Below are 23875 nucleotides of genomic sequence, written 5' to 3' on the forward strand. Positions count from 1 at the left end.
AATACACCATCTTCCGCAAGGACCGTGATGAGGCTAACACCTCGTCCGGCGGAGTAGCAATCCTTGCAGACAAGTCCGTAGCTTGTCGCCAGGTAGCATTACAGACACCCCTCGAGGCAGTGTCAATTAGAGGGATTATTTTCAAGAAGTTGGTAACTGTCTGGTCCATTTATATACCACCAAGCTATCATCTCCAAAAAAAACAAAAACGATTTCTATAACCTGATAAATCAGCTGCCGGAACCCTACATACTTGTAGGTGATTTTAACGCCCACAACACGTTGTGGGGAGACGCGCGATGCGACGCAATATGCCAACTTATTGAAAATTTTATTCTGACCTTTAATGCCTGCCTATTTAATAAGAAGGAACCAACATATTACAGCCTTCAACACAATTCATATTCATCCATAGACCTAGCAATAAGCTCTGCTTCCCTTCTGCCTCATCTTGAATGGAATGTGATCAAGAATCCTTTTGGAAGTGACCACTTCCATAAATCTTTCAAATCAATAACGCAACATGACAACCCTCCCCGGTTTCCCATTTGGAAATCAGCATCGGCCGGCTGGGAGCATTTTAAACAATCTACTCATTTACCCCTCGATTTTATAAACAATTTTAGTATAGATGAAGCTGTCGCATATTTTACTGCTTTGATTATTGATGCTGCTGAAAAGTTTATCCCACAAACAAATGGTGGTTCACTTAAAAGACGTGTTCCCTGGTGGAATGATGACTGTAGAAATGCGCGAAAGAGGCAGAATAAGGCATGGGGAGTATTGCGTAGGTCGCCGAATGCAGATAATCTTATTCAATTTAAACATAAAGTCACTGGGAAGGCGCATACGGCGTCAGGCGAAGAGAGAAAGCTGGGTGAGGTTCATTTCAGGCATCAGTTCTTGTACACAGGAGGCGAAAGTTTAAAATGGCGTAAGAAAGCTGAATGGGCAGCAAATAAATCCGTTGCCTTTGGTGAACGATCAACTAAATACTTTAGAAGAGCAGGCTGACACCCTAGGGGAGCACTTTGAGCGTGTGTGGAGCTCAATCCACTATTCCCAATCCTTCCTTAAACATAGAGAAATAGAGGAACGAAAGCCAATCACACGGAAATGCAGACAGAATAAACCGTATAACCGGCCTTTTAGTATTGCCGAGCTCAGAGCCGCCTTGAACACATGCATAAGCTATGCACCGGCACCTGACAGGGTCATGTAAGACATGATCAGAAACTTACATACTGACACACAAGTCACACTACTCGCCCTTTTTAACAGAATTTGGGCTGAGGGATACCTCCAATCCACATGGAGGGAAGCGATTGTAGTTCCTGTTCTGAAGCTGGGAAAAGACCCTTCCTTGGCGGCAAGTTATCGTCCGATAGCTCTGAGAAATTGTCTGTGTAAGCTTTCTGAAAAAATGATAAATCGCAGACATACATTTCCTTGAGCTCAACAATATGCTCGATCCTTATCAGTGTGGCTTCAGAGAAGGGCGGTCGACAACCGATCATCTTGTGCGCATTGAAGGAATTATCCGCGATGCATTTATACATAGTTTTTCCTATCGATATTCCTCGACATGGAGAAAGCGTATGACACGGCATGGCGTTACGGGATCTTGCGAGACCTGTCGGAAATGGGCATACGTGGAAATATACTGAACATAATTGAAAGCTATTTCTCAAATCGCATCTTCCGCGTGAAAATCGGCAACGTATTATCGTGACCTTTTATGCAAGAAACAGGAGTACCCCAGCGAGGAGTACTCAGTTGCACTCTCTTTATCGTTAAGATGAACACACTTCGTTCTTCACTGCCACCAGTCTTTTTTTATTCCGTCTACGTAGACGATATACAGATAGGTTTCAAATCCTGCAATCTTACAGTGTGTGAAAGACAGGTACAGCAGGGCTTAAACAAGGTGTCCAAGTGGGCAGACCAAACTGGATTTAAAATCAACCCCCAGAAAAGTTCTTGTGTTCTCTTTACAAGAAAGAGAGGTCTCGTCCCAGATCCTTGCGTAGAACTCGGCGGAGAACAAATACCTGTGAGCAATGAACACAGATTCCTAGGTGTAATACTTGACTCGAGGCTTACTTTCACCTCACATATAAAATGTCTTAAAGCAAGATGTCTAAAAACTATGAATTTAATTAAAATCCTTTCCCACACAACATGGGGTAGCGAAAGGAAGTGTTTACTGAATCTTTACAGGAGCCTAGTTCGATCACGATTAGATTATGGTGCCGTTGTATATCGCTCTGCCTCCCCGAGCGCACTAAAGATGTTAGACCCCGTTCACCAACTCGGTATCCGCCTGGCCACTGGCGCATTTAGAACTAGCCCTGTCGAAAGTCTATACGTCGAGTCAGATGAGTGGTCCCTCCATTTTCAGAGAACATACATCAGCTTAACGTATTTTCTCAAGGTTTGCTCGAATGCGGAACATCCGTGTTTCACAACCGTTAACGACTTGACGTGTGAAACATTTTTTCGGAATAGACCCTCTATCAGACATCCTTTCTCATTGCGTGCAAGAGAACTTAGCACGGAATTAGATGGTCCCAGGTCTCGAACATCGCCTAATGCCTCCAGCTAAGCTATTACCAGCCTGGGAGTGGCAGGTGATAGAGTGTGACACATCCTTTGTAGAGGTCACAAAGCGTGCTCCTGATCTCGAAATCACTATGCACTTCCGTGAACTCCAATTAAAGTACTCCCGCAGCGAATTCTACACAGACGTGTCAAAATCAAATGGTGGCGTATCTTACGCTGCTCTTGGTCCCTCTTTTTCTTAATGTGACGTGTTAAACCCCCAAACAAGTATCTTCACTGCAGAAGCCTATGCGGTACTGTCTGCAGTAAAACATATAAAGACACTGAAACTTGACAGAGCAATAATATTCACAGACTCGTTAAGTCTTGTAAAAGCACTCATTTCGTTACAAAAGCATACAAATCGTGTCTTCAATGAACTCTACACGCACTTATGTAACATCTACTTATCACATAGACATGTAGTATTATGCTTGGTTCCTGGCCATAGAGGAATCGAGGGAAAAGCGCTTGCTGACGCGATGGCCAAATCAATGGCATGGCAGGGCATTCGTTCTGCTGCCGGCCCTGCCACAGACATGAAGCCTAGTCTCACTGGCAAGTCTCACCTAGTCTAGTCTAGTCTAGTGGAAGCCTAGTCTCACTGGCATAAAGCCACTGGCAACGCTTGTGGGACGCAGAAACGAGTTGGAAGCTTCACGTAATTAAGCCTAAGTTAGGTTTCTGGCACCCAACAACGAAAATACGGAGAACAGACGTCCTGTTCACTAGACTAAAAATAGGACACGGATTCGGCACTTCTAACTTTCTCCTGACCAGTAATGAGCCACGAACTTGTGGTAGATGCAGCGACAGGCTTTCCGTCCTCCACGTCTTCCTGGAGTGCTGGGAAGGCGAAAATGAATGAGAAAACATTTACCTTTTGCATACAGCCATCACGTCCCTATGCATCCGGTGTAGAACCGCTTTTCAAGACCAAAGCAGTCCTCGCTTTCTTAAAAGATGTGCTACACGTTACAAGCCCATTCATTTTGTAGCGCATCCTCTTTCCAGAGGATATCGCTAGGACAGATTCTCTGTATAGCACATGCCTCTCGGCCCTTGGGTTTCACGGGCCCCGGTGAGGCAGTAGTGCTCTAGACAATCACATATTTTATATATTGCATCAATCTTTTCAATGCGTTTTAATGTTCATAGTACACGCCAATAGTCATTCCCATAATTTTATTACTCGTACATATTCTGGAATTTGCGTCAACTCTTTTAGGCCCCTTTACAGCCACGGCACATTAAGATCACAGAACCCATCAGTCCACTGCGAACTCATTAACATTAGCACGGCGCTCTTTGGCCACACCTTGCCCTTGCGCCATTAAACATCAAATATTCATTCATTCATTTCCACCTTTCCTGTTTTCTTCTCTCTTCCATTTACTTCCTTCTCCTTGGTGGCAAGGGTTAACCCTGTCTGGCTATCCAACCTTGGGTACACCATATTTGGTTATAGTGACGGCGTACGACTGGCGTCGTGAAGACTTCTATGCAAGGTCTGCCGCGTCCCCTTGTTGGGCTCCGTGGTGGGCGGTCGGCGCTGTTGCTGAATGCTTATTATTTTCATGGAAACTTCTTTCCCTGCCCTTCGTGATCGCCCTCAGAAACGAGGGTGGACCGAAGATTTATTCCAGTTTTTCCGACGCCAAATCCAGAACTTCCCCGGCTTTCACGTTATTCACGCTGAAAAGTCAAACCAGTACGGACCATTTCACCGTTCCTTGTTTCAAAGTCCTTGACTGCTGTTTTTGGTCCAGGTTACAAGGCGTCAAGGTTGGCAAGCGGTGCCCTATTCTTGGAGCTCCGCGATCAGAAGCAATATGACAAACTAAAGAAACTAGTTTCATTTAGGGAGACCCACATAACAGTAACCCCGAACCGTACAATGAACACCACCCGCGGTGTTGTGTCGCATGATGATGTGCTTGAGCTGACAGAAGCAGAACTCCTGGAGGGATTCAGTAAGCAAAACGTGCTCAATGTCAGAAGAATAAAGATGAGGCGAGATGGTAAAGAGATTCAGACGAAGCACCTAATAATCAGCTTTGGTTCACGTGTCCTGCCCTAGTCAATAGAGGCCGGGTACATCAAGCTTCGTGTTAGGCCGTACGTGCCAAATCCCATTCCGATGTTTGAGATGCCAGCGTTTCGGTCACAGTTCGCAGAGCTGCCGGGGCCGCCAAACATGTGCGAACTGCACTGCCCATGAACACACCACTAAAGCTTGTGAGAACGCTCTCCACTGTGTAAACTCTGATGGGGAGCATGCCGGTACTCGCGGTCGTGCCCATCCTGGAAAAAAAGGAAATTGTAAAGATCAAAGTAAAAGGGAATATATCATTCAAGGAGACATGCAGGCGGGTTTGATACCTGCCCAAGAAAACCTTTGCCGATGTGACGCATCAGGGGGCAGCGACACAAAGGCTTCCGGCGGCTGGCCGACCCACTAGCAGTGAGTCGGCAGTTACGCATCTGCCGCCGCGGCGGTTGCAGCTAGCGTTGCTCCGTCAACCCAGAAGAAGGGACCATCGACCTCGAAGGTGGGCGCAGCCAAGGCTGCCTCAACCTCCGAGGCCCCTTCCAGCGCTGGTAACAGCCTGCGTAGCCCAATCCCACAGGCAGCCCCATCGACATCAGGGCTGGTGGGCGCAGGGGCCTTGCCCTCCGAGGCGAGGCTCTCTCAGGAAGCTTCTCGCTCGCAAGTGCGCGTGTCCGGCGCATCACGAGAGGCAATGGACACTACACCTATCCTCACGGCGCACCAAGCGCCTAAGGGGCGGCGAGGCTCCCTCGAATGCTCTAAAAAGGGCAAAATCCACGTTACAGGGCCTGGAATGCTCTGTAATATAAGGCATCACTTCTGTTTCCGTATACACAGCACCAATTTACTTTAAATACCGATACACAAATCTTTCAATGGAACGTCAGAGGTCTTCTTAGAAACCTTGATGTGCAAGAACTCATCCACAAACACAGTCCAATTTGTGCTGTGTTTGCAGGAAACACACTTAAAATCTAAACAAACAAGCTTTCTCCGAAAGTATGTTACGTTTCGCAAAGATCGCGATGATGCCGCGCAACATCGGGTGGTGTTACCATTGTCCCTCATAAAAGTATAGAGTGTCAACCTTTACAGTTACACACGCCCCTTGAAGCAGAGGCGGTTCGAGTTGTCCTCCTAAACAAACCCATCACCATTTGCTCCCTTTACATACCCCCACATTACCAATTAACGAAACACAAATATCAGTCCTTTATCGATGAATTGCCAGAACCTTATGTTGTCCTTGGCGATTTCAATGCGTACAGCTGCCTGTGGGGCGACTCTCACATAAATGCGCGAGGTTGTCTCGTTGAACAGTTCCTTTTTTCTTCTCGTGCGTGCCTGTTGAATAAGACGGAAACCACATATTACGGTCTCGGAAACAGAACCTTTTCTTCAATTGATATTAGCATAGTTCCCCATCTATACTGCCTGAACTTGATTGGGAAGTTGCCAACAAACCTTACAGGAGCGACCACTTCCCCATACTGCTGATATCGCCTAAAGAAAACGAATATCCACCACAGGCTCATAAGTTGAAGTTTGAGACAGCTAATTGGGAGAAATTCCGGATGCTTTCCACTATCTCATGGGCTGACATGTCTTCGTTAGGAATTGATGCTGCGGTGGAGTATTTTACAGAGTTCACGATAGATGCTGCATCTAAATGCATATTTGAAGTAAGTGGCTTGTCATGCAAACGACGTATCCCGTGGTGGTACGAGAAATGTAGAATCGCTCGTAAGAAACAGAACAAAGCGTACGGGTTGCTACGCGCTTCTCCCACTGCAGAGAATCTTGTCAACGTTAAGAAAGTAAAGTCCCAAGGCAGGAGAACCCGCCGACAGGCCAGAAGAAAGAGTTGGCAGAAGTTTCTATCGAGTATCAACTCGTACACTGATGAGACCAAAGTCTGGAACAGGGTTATTAGGATAAGAGGGCGACAAACATATTCACTCCCTTTGGTAAACACACAAGGCGATACCCTGCAAGATCAGGCAGGCTCACTTTGGGAGCAGCACTTTGAGAGCGTGTCGAGCTCAACCCATTATTCTCAATCCTTTGTCAAATATATACAAATAGAAGAATGTAAGCCACTTACAAGAAAGTGTCGACAGAAGGAACCGTACAACCGTCCTTTTAGTATGGCGGAGTTGAGAGCTACCTTGAGCGCATGCAAGAGCTCTGCACCGTGATCTTACAGAACCATGTATGAAATGATAAAAAACTTACACAATGACACCCAAGTTACACTACTCGCACTTTTAAACACTATTTGGGCTGTAGGATACCTTCCAACCGCATGGAAAGAAGCCATTGTCGTCCCTGTATTGAAACAAGGCAAAGACCTTTCTTTAGTGGCAAGTTGCCGCCCAACAGCGCTCACAAATCGCCTTTGTAAGGTATTTGAAGAAATGATTAATCGGCGACTGATCCATTTCCTTGAACTGAGCAAAATTCTTGATCCCTTCAGAGAAGGGCGGTCCACATCCGATCACCTTGTACGTATAGAAGGATATATCCGTGGTGCATTTGTACACAAACAGTTTTTCTTATCCATATTCCTCGACATGGAGAAGGCGTACGACACAACGTGACGCTATGGCATCTTGAGAGACTTATCAGTAATGGGCATTCAGGGCAATATGCTAAACCTAATAGACAGCGATTTGTCGAATCGTACCTTTCGGGTAAAAGTCGGTAATGTACTGTCACGTCTTTTGATACAGGAAATTGGTGTACCCCAGCTAGGCGTGCTCAGCTGCACACTCTTTATTCTTAAGATGGCAACACTTCGTGCTTCACTGCCACCAGCTATTTTTATTCCGTCTACGTAGACGATATACAGATAGGTTTGAAATCCTGCAACCTCACAGTCTGTGAGAGACAGGTACAGCAGGCCCTAAACAAGGTGTCCATGTGGGCAGACAAAAATGCCTTTAAAATCAACCCCCACAAAAGTTCTTGTGTTCTCTTCACAAGAAAGAGAGGCGTCGTCCCAGATCTTTGTGTAGAACTGGGCAGACAACAAATTCCTGTCAACAAAGAGCAGAAATTTCTAGGTGTTATACTTGACTATAGGCTCACTTTCATTCCAAACATTAAATAATTCTTAAAGGAAAATGTTTAAAAATGTCCTATCCCACACTACTTGGGGTAGCGACAGGAAGTGCCTGTTGAATATTTACAGGAGCCTAGTTCGATCACGACTTGCCTATGGTGCCGTGGTTTATCACTCTGCCGCCCCGAGTGCCCTAAAGATGTTAGACTCCGTTCACCATCTCGCTATCTGCCTGGCCACTGGTGCATTTAGAACAAGCCCTGTTGAAAGTCTATACGTCGAGTCAGATGAGTGGTCACACCATTTTCAGAGAACGTACATCAGCTGTAACTATTGTCTTAAAGTTAGCTCAAATAAGGAACATCCGTGTTTCACAACCGCTAATGACTTTACGCGTGAAACAATTTTACGTAATAGGCCCTCTGTCAGAGTACCTTTGTCACTGGGTGTAAGAGAGCTAAGCGAAGAAATGGATGTCCCAATTCTCGAACATCGCCAAATGCCTCCAGCTAAGCTACTACCGCCCTGGGAGTGGCAGGTGATAGACTGTGATGTATCCTTTGTAGAGGTCCCAAAGCATGCTCATGACCGCGAAATCACTATGCATGTTCATGAACTTCAATCGAAGTACAGCTGCCCCGAATTCTACACACACGCGTCAAAATCACATGTTGGTGTATCTTATGCTGCTGTTGGTCCCTCTTTTTCTAAATCTGACGTATTGAACCCCTTAAGAAGTATCTTCACTGCAGAAGCCTATGCTGTATTGTCTGCAGTTAGACATATAAAGAAAATAAAACTTGACAAAACAATAATATTCACAGACTTGTTAAGTCTTGTAAAAGCGCTGATTTCGTTACAGAAGTTTACAACTCCTCTTTTAATTGAACTTTACTCACTCTTATGCGGTATTTATTTATCATATAGACAGGTTGTAATTTGCTGGGTACCTGGCCATAGAGGCATCGATGGTAATGTACTAGCTGACAAAATGGCCACGTCACTCACACCACTAGCTATTACTCCTACGGCTACTGTCCCTGTCATAGATGTGAAGCCTTTCTTACGTAAGAAACTGCGAAACTACTGGAAACGCATGTGGGACGCAGAAACTAATAATAAACTGCGCTGTATAAAGCCACAGCTAGGTTTTTGGCCCACCATAAAAAATTATGGCGAACAGATGTCCTATTTTGTCGTTTGAGAATAGGACACACATTTGGCACCCATAATTTTCTGCTTACTGCAAATTAACGTCCAACCTGTGGTAGGCGTGGTCAGAGGCTGACTGTGCTTCATGTCCTCGTGGAGTGTTGGGAGGCCGAAGCCAAGAGAAAGAAATATTTTCCTCTGGCATACCGTTATTACATCCCTTTTCTCCCGGCAATGTTTCTTGGCCAAGAACCGCTATTGAACACCAAAGCCGTCTTCGGTTCCTTAAATGATGTTATTTTACATATTACAAGTCCATTGAAATCGTAGAGCATCCTCGTTCCAGACGATGCCACTGCGATAACTGTTTTGTGCATAGCACATGCGTCACGGCCCTTGTGTTTGAAGGGCTCTAAGGAGGCAGTAGTGCTCGAGTAAATTTTTAAGATCAGATATATTTTATACATCGTATCATTCTTTTCAAATGCATCCTAATATTCAGAGTACACGTCACCTGTCACGGCCATAATCTTATACAGATTTTACGCAATTTAGAGTGACTGTTTTTAAGGCCCCTTTCCAGCCACGTCACACGAACTTCACAGAACTCATAACTACACATCGAACTCATTACCAACGGCATGGTGCTCTTTGGCCACACATGACCCTTGCGCCATTAAGCACGAAACGTTCATTCATTCATTCACTTTGAAACCATTGCCTTTGGCCTGGCGCTCTTTGGTCATACTTGGCCCTTGCGCCACAAAACAGTTTATTCATCTTCATCATCATTATCGTCGTCGTCATCTTATTCATCATCACATCAAATTCATAGAACCCATAACTCCACTTCGAAGTTACTAATAATGACATGGTGCTCTTTGGCCATACCTGGCCCTTGCTCCACTAAAAACCACACCTTCATTCATTAATTCCTAGAAGCGAGCGTGACATTGAGATGTAGTTCTGACCTTGGATGACGTAACACTGCCGGTCAAAGAAGACTACAAATTCTTAGGCATAAATTCTGACCCAAAACTGAACTTTCTGGCCTACATTAGTGCAACTAAGTTTAAAGCACCAAATATCCTCAAGGTATTACGCACAAGCAGTGGTGATCTGACCGAACATGTCTACTACGTATATACCTGTTCCTTGTACGTAGCATCCTCGACAACGTTATTGTAGTTTACTGTGCAGCTAGGCAGCCCTACATTAAGCGACTTGATTCACTTCATAATCTTGGCCTTAGGTAGGCGAGTGGTGCCTATAGAACATCGCCTGTCCAATGTTTATATGTCGACTGCAATCAGCCTTGCTTACAGCACTACTTACACTTTCCTATGTAAAGAGAATTCGATCATCACCACAACATATATGCTACAACATCGTAACACAGTGCAAATCACGGGTACACTACACAAAGAAACTTAACGTGATTCGGCCACTTATCTTACGACACGAGGAATACTGTCACACCGATTGTATTCCTCATGAGCTCGTGGAGGTTGCTGAAAGGCCACCATGGTTGCCCCTGTGGTGTAATATCACACAGCTGTGGGAATGGACACTAATACACCTAAAGAAAGAAGCATTCCACAAGAACACATAATACCAGAGTTCCGAGCGATTCAACAAAAATATAAAAATTACGCACAATTTTACACTGGCGACTCTAAAACGCAAGAATACGTAGGTGTTGGAATCATAAGGACAAATTGGAAAAATAGCATTCAGATAAATAATTTTTCTTCTGACTTTACCGCCGAAGCTTATGCGATATGGACATCCGTGAAAAAATTACCACCGACAAGGAGAAGAATGTTATCATTTATACTTTCTCGTTAAGTGCACTCAGAGCTCTAAACTTAAATTCCGCGTGTGAACCTCGGCTCGGCGATACCCTAAATATGACGGGCTATAATATATACTGAAGAACCATACGATTCTGTTGGGTCCGAAGCAATGTTCAGATACCAGGGAATGAAGCAGCAGATAGATGCTCGTTTAGATGCTCGTACACTACTCGCACTTTTTAGCACTATTTGGGCTATGGGATACCTTCCAACCGCATGGAAACAAGCCATTGTGGTCCCTGTTTTGAAACAAGGCAAAGACCCTTCCTCAGTGGAAAGGTACCACCCGATCGCCCTCACAAGTTGCCTTTGTAAGGTATTTGAAAAAATGATTATTCGGCGACTCATCCATTTCCTTGAAATGAGCAAAATGCTTCATCCTTATCAGTGCGGCTTCCAAGAAGGGCGCTCCACAACCGATCATCTCGTACCTGTTTAAGGAAATATCCGGGACACATTTATACATAAACAGTTATTGTTATCGATATTTCTCGATATGGAAAAGGCGTATGACACCACGTGGCGTTACGGAATTTTAATAGATTTGTTAGAAATGGGCATTCATGGTAATATACTAAACCTAATAGAAACCTATCTGTCCAATCGTACCTCTTCCGTGTAAAAGCCGGCCATGTACTTTCACGTCCTTTTACACAAGAAACGGGTGTTCCCCAAGGAGGCATGCTCAGCTCCACGCTCTTTATCGTGACGATGAACACGCTTCGTGCTTCATTACCACCGGACATCGTTTACTCTGTCTACGTGGACGACATTCAAATAACTGTCAAATCTGGTAACCTCGCAGTGTGCGAGAAGCAGGTACAGCATGGCCTGAACAAAGTGTCAATGTGGGCAGACAAAAATGGATTTAAGATCAATCCTAACAAAAGCTCTTGTGTTCTTTTTATAAGAAAGACAGGCCTGATCCCAGATCCTTGCTTAGAACTGTGTGGACAACAGATACCTGTAAACAAAGAACACAAATTTCTAGGTGTTATACTTGACTATAGACTCACTTTTGTCCCCCACATTAAACATATTAAAGAACGATGTCTAAAAATAATGAACATAATGAAACTTCTATCCCAGACTTCATGGGGTAGTGACAGAAAGTGTTTAATGAATCTCTACAAGAGCCTCATTCAATCGCGATTGGACTGTGGTGCCGTGGTTTATCACTCTGCCGCCCCGAGCGCGCTAAAGATGCTAGACTGAGTCCACCATCTTGGAATCGGACTGGCCACTGGCGCTTTCAGAACAAGTCCCATACAAAGTTTATCTGTAGAATCAAATGAGTGGTCACTTCATCTGCAGAGATCATACATCAGCCAAACTTTTTTTCTGAAAGTCCACTCTAATCCTCAACATCCGTGTTTTAATACCGTTAACGATATGACATATGGTACATTCTTTCGTGATCGTCTCTCCGTAAGACAACCTTTCTCGCTGCGTGTGAGGGAGCTTAGCACTGAAATGGATGTCCCAATCCTCAAACATCGCCTAATGCCTCCAGCTAAGCTGCTACCTCCTTGGGAGTGTCAGATAATACAATGCGATTTAACTTTCATGCAAGTTACAAAACACGCTTCAGAGATTGAAATCCAAATGCATTTCCGGGAACTGCAGTACAAACACTCTAGCACTGAGTTCTACACAGACGCATCGAAGTCACACGACGGGGTGTCCTATGCATCCGTCGGTCCATCGTTCTCGGAAACCGATGTACTGCATCCGGAAACTAGTATCTTTACGGCTGAGGCCTACGCACTGTTGTCGGCTGTAAAGCATATAAAGAAATCAAAACTCCAGAAATCAGTTTATACGGACCCCCATAGTGTTGTGAAGGCCTTGATGTCTTTCGTAAACCACAAAAATCCGGTAATTAATGAACTCTATTCCGTCCTGTGTAAAGCATATGTATCTAATCAACATGTGATTATATGCTGGGTGCCTGTACATAGGCGCATCGAGGGTAACGTTCTAGCGGACCACATGGCCACATCAATTTCATTGCATGCAGTTAATCCTACTGCTTCGGTCCCTGTCACAGACCTGAAGCCTTTCTTAAGAAGGAAACTGCGAAACTACTGGCAACGCTTGTGGGACCTGGAAACAAATAGTAAGTTGCATGTAATAAAGCCACAATTAGGTTTCTGGCCTCCTGTAACAAAATCACGCCGGACAGATGCCCTATTCTGTCGTCTAAGAATAGGACACACATTTGGCACACATAACTTTTTACTCACCGGAAACGAGCCTCCAACCTGTGGTAGATGCGGGGAGAGGCTGAGCGTCCTCCACGTTCTTCCCGAGTGTCGGGAAGCCGAATCTGAAAGGAAAAAACATTTTCCCTTAGCATACCGGCAGCACATTCGCCTTCATCCTGTTATGTTACTCGGTGCAGAACCGCTCTTTGATACCGACGCTGTCCTAAGTTTCTAGAAAGAAGTTGTGCTACATGTTATTAGCACCATTAGTTCGTAGCGCCTCCTCCCTTTAGAGGATGCCGCTGTGATAATTATTTTGAATAGCACACACCTCTAGGCTCTTGTGTTTCAAGGGCTCTGGCGAGGCAGCAGTGCTCTAAGCAATTTAGCATCTCGCATATTTTATATAATACATAATTCTTTCGTTATACATTTTAGTGATCATAGTACACGTCATCAATCATTGCCATAATTTTATTACGTGTACATTTTCTGCAATTTACATCAACTGTTTTAGGCCTCTTTACAGCCACGCCACATTAAATTCACAGAACCCATCAGACCACTACATATTCATTACCACTAGTATGGCGCTCTTTGGCCATACCTGGCCCTTGCGCCATTAAACCTCACACATCATCATGGCCGCGGACAAAGGCATTGCGCGCACAACACTTCCATACAAAGGCAGTATCCGAGTGATTCGAAAGGCCCTGGTATCAAAGTGGCAACTAGAATGGGACTCTCGCATATATAACAAGTTACACGCAACACAGCCCCTGCTTGGCGAGTGGAAGTCGTGCAGTCACCAGCAACGCTTCTATGAGGTGATCTTATGTCGACTTCGAATTGGGCATACACACCGAACACTCAATTTTCTACTTCGAAAGGAAGACCCGCCAACTTGCTAGAAGTGCCATGAACCACTTACATTAACGCACATTATTCTGACAAGTCCACATACTGAACGACAGAGATGGAAGCTTTTACAGAATCTCTATAACTTACACATACCTTTACACTCCGCGTCAATACTGGGAGAGGATCCGCTAGTTCCTTTCACTGACTTGTTGACCTTTTTAGGATAAACCGATTTTTTTCCAGACTATAAACTAATGCAGCGTTCGCTGCTTTAACATTTGATTTTTTGATATCTAGTGGCTGGAGCAGCATGGCCTTAGCCGGCTTTGCGCCATTAAACCAGAATTAACTAACTTTACACCCGATTAATTTATAGAAATATGCTTGCCGATTTTTTGCCTTTTCTTCTACCCTGACAAATTGGAATGGTCTTTCTTGTCGTCATCTTGTCTTGTCGTCGTCTGGTATTTTCTTATGTTCGGATTTTTTTTCCCTACTGAACTTCTTAGTTCAATAAAATTGCTGCTTGAATGTTTTTCTGTTCCTGTCTCTCTATATTACTCACCGATGGAATTGTGATTCATTGTACTTTTATTGCAATACTATTGTTCTTGTATTTCAAATACTATTTTATTGCAATTTGTGTTATTTCTAATTACATTTTTCCACATTATATGCCCACCTGCTATGATCCCCTTGCGACTGGCATTATATTCAAAGAAAAATAAATAAATAATGTGTAACGTACGTAGTACTGAACCTCATCGATGGATAAATAATCATGGTTGCAGCCCAAATTGCGGAAGAATGCATGAGCTTGCGTCTTAAAGGCAAACATTGAGAATGAAAGTTGGAACTAGCAGCTGGTGCTCCGTGCCACAACTTACTTAAGGACTAATTCTTATTTTAGGCAAAAAGCAGTGGGCTTGTCCTTTTGGAATTCGTAATAATCATTGAAATCGCACGACACATTCCGCTTTTTCTACTGTTGTTCTTTCTTCCTTGTAACCTTTCGACTGCCGCCTCACCATGCGTTATGATCCCACGTTCTCTGTTCATGGAAGGTTCTAGGTAATACGCGTTGGATTTTAATGGATGGAATTTATTGGATTGTAAGTAAACAACGCTGAAACAGGACAAAAGAAGATTACGCTACACAGCTTGCTGCTACTGCCAAATGAAACGTTTATTTCGTAAAAGGTGCCTTATATACCTCCCAAAAGTAGTCAAATTGTTACGAATGGGATGAGAGTATTTACACGATGATAGATGGCTAGCATAGAGCAAGGGGCAAGACGGTCATGCAAGGCCAATAAGCAGCAGCCAGCCCCTCGCGCGCACTTCTACTTTTTTCATCCCTTGGCTGTGCCGTGCAGCGTGACAGCTTCTCCGGGGGCAGACGAAGCTCTCTGAGAGAGTTATGTAGCCCCATGGTGGTACAGTTTGAGTCGGTAGACAAGCACGACTTGCGTTTTTCGTAACCGCCGGTTGTGCGAAGTCATCTTGCGGTGAGGTATGTCACGTCACTCAATCGTTAGAGTATGACGTATGAGCCTGCGCATAATGGCAAAAATTGTGTGCACAGCCCCTTTTTCCATACAAGTGTCCAAAGCCAAACAAAGTCCCCTGGAGCAAATATGACGAGCATATGTCAAGCGTCATAACAAGCCTAGGCACGATATTGATAGGAGGCTGTATGTCCGGAGGTGGGCCAGTCGACGGGCTTCTTCGGCGCGACATAAAGTCTAGCCTATGGAAGAGCCATCATGTTGAGACCCGGAAAGGATAGTGTCGATAAAGCTTTGGGGGTTACGAGCATACAGAAGGAAGGCGCATAACCTGCGATTTCATGCTTGGCAGTATTGTAAGCGCACGTAACAAATGGTAAAATAGAATGCCAGTTTTTGTGCTTTGTGGAGACATACATGGCAAGCATATTCGTGAGGTTACGATTCGTGCGGTGAGTGAGGCACTTAGTTTGCGGGTGATAAGGGGTCGAGTGCCGGTAATCACATCTCGAAAGACGTAGTAGTTCTTCAACAACGTCCGCAGTAAACTGCCGTCCACGATCGCTAATCACAACACGTGTTACACCATGACGGCGAATCACGGAGAACAGCAGGAAAGATGAAACGTCAGCTGCTGTAGCCGAAGCAAGTGCCGCCGTCTCAGTGTGCCAGGTCAAATAGTCCGCATACACAATTATCCTGTGGCGTCCCGTAGCAGACTTGGGGAAGTGACCCAGCAAGTCGACACCAGCTTTTTCAAATAGCAAGGTTGGCGGCTTAACTCGCTGCAGGGTACCCGCAGTAGGCATCGTTGACTGCTTATGGCATGGTCAAATTGCACAGCTGGAAAGTTATTGCTTCGCCGTCTTCCAGAGCTTGGACCATTAGAAACGCTCAAGCAGTCGGTGGAGCGTCCGAGCAAAGACGTGGCCTGACGTGATGTCATCATGCATGACCTGAAGGATCATAAGTCTCACTGTTTAGGGAACCACGAGGAGAAGTGGAGCGCCGTCAGTAGAATTTGTCTTATACAATAAATCATCCACGATAATGAAAGGTGAGCTCCGTGCTGGTGAGCGAGCGGCGTCAAGAATAGGTCTAATGGAAGGGTCATGCTGTTGTTCACGCTTGAAGGCGGTCGCATCAGGAAACTTTAGATATGATAAGGAGATATTCATCTAAATCATCGTCCGTATGTCGCATGCTTGCTGACTGAAGGCTGGATAAGCAGTCAGCATCGGTGTGCAGCGACCACTGTTGTATGGGACAGAACAGTCATATTCTTGAAGCCGTAATGACCACCGAGCTAATCGGCTAGATGGATTGCGTAGTCCAACAAACCAGCAGAGAATGGTCGTCTGTCACTATCGTGCAGTGGCGGCCGTGCCAGTATGGTCGAAACTTGTGGGTGGCGAAAACTACCGCGAGGCATTCCAATTCAGTTACGATATAATTTCGTGCAGCCTTGGTAAGAGTACGGCTTGCGTAGGCGATGACTTGTTGGCGTCCGGCATGTATCTGTACTAGTAGTGCTCCTACGCCCAGACCACTAGCATCAGTGTGAAGCTCAGCTAGTGCCTCAGGATCAAAGTGGCGCAAAATTGGAGCTGAAGTGAGCAGAAATATTAGTTCACAGAATGTAGACTCACACTCAGTAGTCCGTGTATGTAAGCGGTGTGTCTTCCCGAAGGAGTGCCGTGAGCGGCTGAGCTAGGCGTGCAAAGTCCTTAATGAAACGGCGAAAGTGCGAACATAGTCCTGGAATCTGTGGAGGTCTTCGGCTGGTGAGTCACGAACGGTGGCAACCTTCGGCGGGTCTGGGCACATGCCTTGTTCGTCGTCAAGGATGGCCAAAACGAGTGTTTGACGCTGGCCAAAGTGGCACTTTTGGAGTTTAATATCAGTCCAGCTTGCTGTATGCAGTTAAGGACAACTTCCAGTCGTTGGTTGGGCTCATGAAGTGTCTTACCGTAATGACAACGTCGTCCAGGCCACACATGCGTATTTCCCATCGAATTCCGCGTAGCCTCGGGTCCAGAAATCGTTCGAATGTTGCTGGAGCACTACACTAACCGAAATGCATTACGTTAAACTTCAAGATTTCATCCGGCGTTATGAGGGCAGTCCTCTCCTTGCCGGGGGTACATAGGTATTTGGCAGTAGCCTGAGCGCAGATCAACAGAATAGAAGTAAGATACAGAATTTAAACAGTCAATGACGTCATCTATACGTGGGTTCTTCTTTGTCACTGCGTTGAGGCGCCTGTAGTCGACGCAGAATCGCCATGAGTCTTCTTTCTTCTTGACCAATATCACTGGAGTCTCCCACGGTCTATTGGATTCCTGCATGACGCCGTTCTGTAGCATGCCTGTAACTGGTTCGGCGATCACTTTGCGTTCGGCTGATGAAACGCGGTGCGGCTTCTGTCGTATTCGTGACGCTGTTCCAGTATTGATGCGGTGGTATACGCGGGACTGCGGCGATAAATGTACACGCCCTTGTGCAAAGTTAAACACTAAAGCATATCGGGCAAGGAGCTTTTGGATCGTTTGTTGGTGAGAAGAGGGAAGCGATTTAATAATCATGCTTTCTAATTTCGAAGAGTGGTCGCTGAGCGATGAGCTTGCTCCCATGGAAGTAGGAAGCGCATGAATGCTTACAACACCATCTTTCTCGAAGCGTACTACTTTCAGTCCGGCAGGCAATATAACAGACTCAGAGGACACAGTCACCATCCACACGTCAGCACAACCTTCTACAAATTCGGTAAGTGAGCGGGGGACAAATACAGTTTTCGTTAGAGGGTTGACGTATTCGTGTTCAATTATTCCACAGCAAAAACCAACGCGGGAGCGCGACGAGGTCACTGGGATGAACATTGCAGTCTGCGCAGGCGCGCGTACATCAGGGGACACGGAAAACACTACTTGACAATCGGATGGCACGTCGTGGAGCGTTGGTGGTCTGACATCGCTGCTGAGCGAAATTTCACCAGCCCTGAAGTTTAATGTTGCTCCACACTCCCGTAAAAAGTCAATACGAAGAATTATGTTATGCTTGTAAGGTGCGAGTACAGTAAATTTCCTTCGAAATGACTTTCCACCAACGGTTATGACAACTGAACATACTTTCACAGGACGTAAAAGTTCACCGCCAACTCAGCGAAAAGTGTGGTATTTCCGTCCTAAGCCAGCATCACTTTCGGTACAAGGATGTTCTTGAAAGAAAGGCACATCACAGACACGGAAGCACCATTATCTACGAAGGCCACAGTATTTACACCATCGACACAAACAGACACTGTGTTCTTTAACATTACGATAGGCGGAGGCATTTGAAAAACTGGCCGTCGTGCGACCTCAACTCCATCGGTCCCACAGGCTAGTTTCCCAGCTGGGGCGGCGTAGGCGTGTGGCGAAGCGAAGATGGCGATTGACGTGTCCGGGTCGGCGGTGCAGTCAGGCAGCGGTCAGGTACTGGGGAGCCATTCCTTGACGTGTATTCTCGAGGAAGCTGAAGAAAAGGGACAAATGGTTGCCAGGTGGCAGTTTTTTGCATGCGGGATAAATATGCGCGATCTCGCGGAGCACGCTGTGGGCGACGGCTGCAATACCTCGCGATGTGTCCCTGAGCCCCGCAGCTGAAGCAAACAGGCGGCCTGCGATTTTCAATGAAGTTGGGCACAGATCTCCAAGGCGTCTTGTGGATGGGAGACGTACGTCGCGGCTGTCTGTCATGTTGACGTTAAAAACTCTTGGGCGGAGGATGGATCATGGGGCTCCGGGCATGGGTGTTGTCGCAAACGGGACGGTCGCTGTAGCCAGGTTGTGGCCAAGCTGCCGGTGCCTCGCAGTAGCGCTCTTCAACGGAGCATTCGTGGCATGCGCGGTTGGCATCTGGGCCTTGAAAATGAGCCAGCTCAACTCTTATAACTCGTTGTACTAAGGCCGCGAGGTCGTTAGCGGCAGACACGTCCCCAGTTGCTCCTTTGGTCACATTGTCTAGGCGACCAAACTTGGGAAGAATGGGGCACGTTTTAAGAGCCTCGAACGTACGACAGTGACGCCTAAAGTCGGAAGGGGTAATGAGGTCGCGCTTAGAGATGAAAAAATTGTATACATATTCGGCAACGCCCGTGAGTAGGTGTGCAACCTTTTCATCGTTCAACATACTTGCTTGCAGAATTCCGCAAACTTACAGATTTCCTCAATGTAGGTAGTACACATCTCTCCCAGTAATTGAGCCCGTCGTGAAAGTGTTTGCTAAGCCCCTTTCTTTTTTGAAAGCGAATAACCAAAGCATTTTGTTATCTCCATGACGAAGTTGTCCCAAGTTGTAAGCGAGCCTTCGTTATTGTTGAACCACATAAGGGAAGTTCCGGCAAGGAAAGAGACAACATTAGAAAGCTGCGCGTACGCGTTCCATTAATTCTGGTGGCTCACCCTCCAGTAGTGCTTCAACCAGTCTTCGACGCACTCATTCGCTTTGCCTGAGAATGTGCGTGGTTCTCGGTGAGGTGTCCAGTAGCCAGCTTGCCTTGGGCGAATGCTTACTTCCGCGGTTTCCTCGCGAACGTCGCCTCCGTCCGAATCACTCATGTCAGCGTCTCTCGGTGGTAGCCCGGCCATCCGCTTGCTGCGTCGAAGGGGTAGTGTACGTCAGTCGTCTAATTTTTGCGGATGGAACGGGTTTAGTTACAAGATGATAGATGGTTAGCGTAGAGCAAGGGACAAGACGGCTATGCAAGGACAACAGGCAGCGGCCAGCCCCTAGTGCCGACCTCTACTTTCTTTTCATTCGGCTGTGTCGTGCGGCATCACAATATTCTTGTCTTCTCCCATCTGTTTGCTGTTTGCGTCGGAAATATAGAGCAGCTTGGTCACCTAATCGTGTTATAGTAGCCTAATGGATGCCTCGCGCAACTTTGAGTCAGTGTGCCGCTCTAGTAGTTTATGGGCGCCGCTTCTGGAAGTCAACGCTGTGCGAAGTGTAGCGCAATACCACGCTGACTCCGGCAATCTCGGCGATGTCTTGCAATTTCCGCATTTTCACCGAGATATTAGGTGGTGCCATCGGGTGTATGATGCCCACGTTGTGCGACTCTGGGGCGCCTGCTGAAAACCAACTGAACAGCGGTTGAGACATAACGTGGGTGTAAAGAGAGCCGAGCCTAGGTGCGAAAGAGCCGGCCTGGAGAGCGATTAACATTTACGAGATTTGGTGCTTTTCGCGGCAAAAGCAAAGCGTGATTTGGAGCTCTGTGAGCAAGAGCGACCTAAGGCGTTCATGCAACTATTGAAATTTTTTTCATCGTACCGCGTTGCAGCATATGCGAAATAATGATGACGATACAACTGTTACTACTAGTATAATTAAAACCGACCTTCGGAGGGACATATGGGGACTGGAACTACCCTTTCACAAACATCCTTCTTTGTTCCAGTTCAGCTCACTCGCGAGAACAGTGTTAAATTTACAGCTATTTCGAAATTACCCATCCCTGGCCATGGAGGCATTAAGATGTTTCGAATTAATGAATGAAGATGCGCTTGGTTTGAAATAATTCCGAGGTGCATAAACCTACATTGATATGGACAGTAACCCAGCAGATTGAAAAGGGTTATCGAATGTGGTCGGATGTTACGCGTTGTTGGCGGTCGTCCAACGCCACCTGGCAGAAACAGTTGCACGCGGTGGTTTGGTGTTTGGTGCTCGCGTGGTGCCTACCTTCTTGCACTATAGAATGAAATAAAGCACGACTCATTTCGCGCGTTGTTGTTTTCTTTCCAGCGAGGAATACCCGATTTCCCTTGGCAAGTTTAACGAGCACGAACGTACCTTTGTGAAACTGTTCTGTCGCGGAACACAGCAACTGAAAGTGGAGCAACGACACAATGGAAATACAATGAATCTTTCGAGTTGGACCGACAGGACTATAGAAGGCTTGCATGTTCTCCAGTTCAAGAAAGAAGAAGTCAATATGCAGGTATGTGGTGCAATGCTTCCGTTATCTGGTTTCTTAGAAACGAATGGGATGTAGGTCTACACTAAGGCAACTAGTTGTGTGTGTGTGTGCGTGTGTGTGTATGCGGGTGGGGAGGAGGAGTTCGGGCTAGCAGGCGCACGGTGGTCCTGAACCAAGCTCAAACAAGTCACCTTCTTTGTCCAGAAACAGTTGAAATTGAAAATACTCAAAATCAATAATTGCATGGCTTGCAGTCTTGTCGATACAAGGTTCTGCTTCCCGCAGGGGCGCCTACGTGAGCAGGTGTTTGGTGCGTTGCCAAGTGTTTGTCAAGGTGTGTTGCCAAGTGCCAAGTGATGTGTTGTTTGTTGTGTTGCTTAGCCGTGCGCGGCTTAGCCTTGTCTGGGGAGAGGGGGTTCCTTGGGGTTAAGCCGATGCCGGGTGGAGGCAACACACCTATCGAGCCTCTGCTCCACGTAGATGGAACTTCCAGACTGACCGACCTAGAAGAAATTGGCAGTAGTCTTTTCGTGTCTTCCTCTCCGGTCCTCGTCTTTCTCTCTCGCCTTTTCAACTTCTCGCCTTCTCTTCTTTTCACTTCTCAATTCTGAATTTCTGGGTGGCAAGGATTACCCATCTGTAGTTGTCCAACTTACACATTTTTATTAGGCTATAGCGGCGATGCTTGGCTGGCATGTGCAGGTATTCTTCGAACCTTGTAGCGTCCCCTTGTTGGGCTCGGTAGTGGACGGCTACCATCACCGAATGTTTCGACGTTAAATGGCAAACGTTGTTGCACCATTACCTGATAGCTCCCTGAAGACGGGGCGCACTGCTGAAACATTCAGGTTTTTATGCAACCAAAACAGTCGTCTTCCAAGTTTTGCGTTGTACACTGTCAGCACGATACCCAAACAGTAAGATTGATCTCATCATGCGTTCTTGCGAAATGTTTCACGGAAGTAACTGGTCAAGCCTATAAATTAACGAAGATGGAAAGCGGTTATCTTCTTCCAGAACTTTGCGACAAACTACAATATAACAAACTGTCGAAACTTGTGGCATTTGGGAAAAATCCCGTCTCAGTGGGCACACAAAGCTCGACGAACACCGGGCGCGGAGTCGTCTCGGAAGATGAACATCTCGAACTCAGAGTGAAAGCGAACTACTTGATGGCCCCGCAGGGGCGTCTGCGTAAGCAGGCGTTGGGTGAATTGCGCCATCACGTGCCCGAGCACATGCGGGTCGGACCCTACCGCTTCAAACTGTGCGTGGCTTAGCCTTGCCCGGGGAGAAGGTCATCCTGGGGTTTGAGCCGGTGTCGAGTGTTTGGTCCTTTAAGGCCCTTCGGCTGGGGCACACACTTCTTTGGCCTTGGCTTCACGTAGACGGCCTGGCCCGGACCAACCCACCTGGGCGAAATGGCCAATTGCCTTTTCCTCTCCCCCTGCCGAATCTTCGTCTTTCTCTCACACTTTCACACTTGCGTGTGCTCTACTCAATTCATTTCACTTCTAGTTTTACAGGCACTAAGCATTAACCATGTGTACCTCCCCAGCCTTGGGTACATATTGTTATGGAAGGATGAAAGGAGTGAGAGGAAGAAAAGGTCGGAGACGCTGACTGCTGCGTGTTGTTGGTGGTGAGCCATTTTAACTACTCTGACTCATCCTGCATATATATTTTAAATATAGTTTTTCTATACTCCCAACATCCCCGTAACATATTGGTGGAGGTGCGCGCTATCCTGGCTTGAAACTGAGCTCGGCAGTGGACGTCGCATCACCGTCCGCACCATGAATGACGGTGAGCACGCGGGATCAATGTCGTTGCCGCCTCCAACGTCACCGTCGCCAGCTACATCGCTGTCACCTTCGGTTGTGGTTGCGCAACCTAAGGATTCTGGAACTTTCTGCGGCCCCGATGGCGCCGACGTCGAAGAGTGGGTGGCTATGAGTGGAATCAACAGATGGGACTCAACGCTAATACTAGCTAGCCTGTTCTACCTATGAAGCACGGCAAAGGTGTGGTACGAAAAACACGAAGTGGAGCTAACCAGTTGGGACCAATGCAAAAAGAAGTTGACAGAGTTGTTTGGGAAACCAGCCTGGCGTAACACGGCCGCAAAGGAGAAACGGGCCTCCCGTGCCCAATCCCCCACGGAGTCCTATGTGTCGTACATCCAGGACGTGCTGGCACTTTGTCGTAAAGCGTATCACGACATGACAGAAGCTGAGAAGGTCGGGCACGTGCTTAAGTGCATTGCTGACGGCGCCATTAATCTGCTCATGTGCAAAAGCTGCTCTAAAGTTGATGCTATCATTAAATAGTGCCGACAATTAGAGCAGGCCAAAAGCCGACACCTCTTGCATCCATTCACCAGACTTGCCAGTACCAATACTGCCGCAACGTCGACGTGTGAAGATCAACCCGCACAACAGCATGCACCGCCCTCAGATGACATGGAGCGAATCGTTCCACGTGAATTGGATGCGATGGCGCCCGCAGCTTTCTGTTTGCATAGCCCTGATGCTACCACTGCTTCCGTTCCGCTCGCACAAGCCATTGTTCGGCAATAACTTGAAAAGATTTGTTTACATTTTGTATG

The 23875-nt window shown here is 46.5% G+C and overlaps 1 protein-coding gene across 1 annotated transcript in view; it reads left to right on the forward strand.

Annotated features, from left to right (window-relative positions):
• Nucleotides 1-23875, forward strand: part of LOC142577973 (uncharacterized) — a 212361-nt gene that overhangs the window by 38896 nt on the left and 149590 nt on the right. The window contains exon 3 of the mRNA XM_075687398.1: nucleotides 21093-21288. Coding sequence (XP_075543513.1) covers nucleotides 21093-21288 — 196 coding nt within the window. The remainder of the gene's footprint in view (nucleotides 1-21092; nucleotides 21289-23875) is intronic.

Source organism: Dermacentor variabilis, chromosome 4 (assembly GCF_050947875.1).
Source record: "Dermacentor variabilis isolate Ectoservices chromosome 4, ASM5094787v1, whole genome shotgun sequence".
NCBI lineage: Eukaryota > Metazoa > Arthropoda > Arachnida > Ixodida > Ixodidae > Dermacentor > Dermacentor variabilis.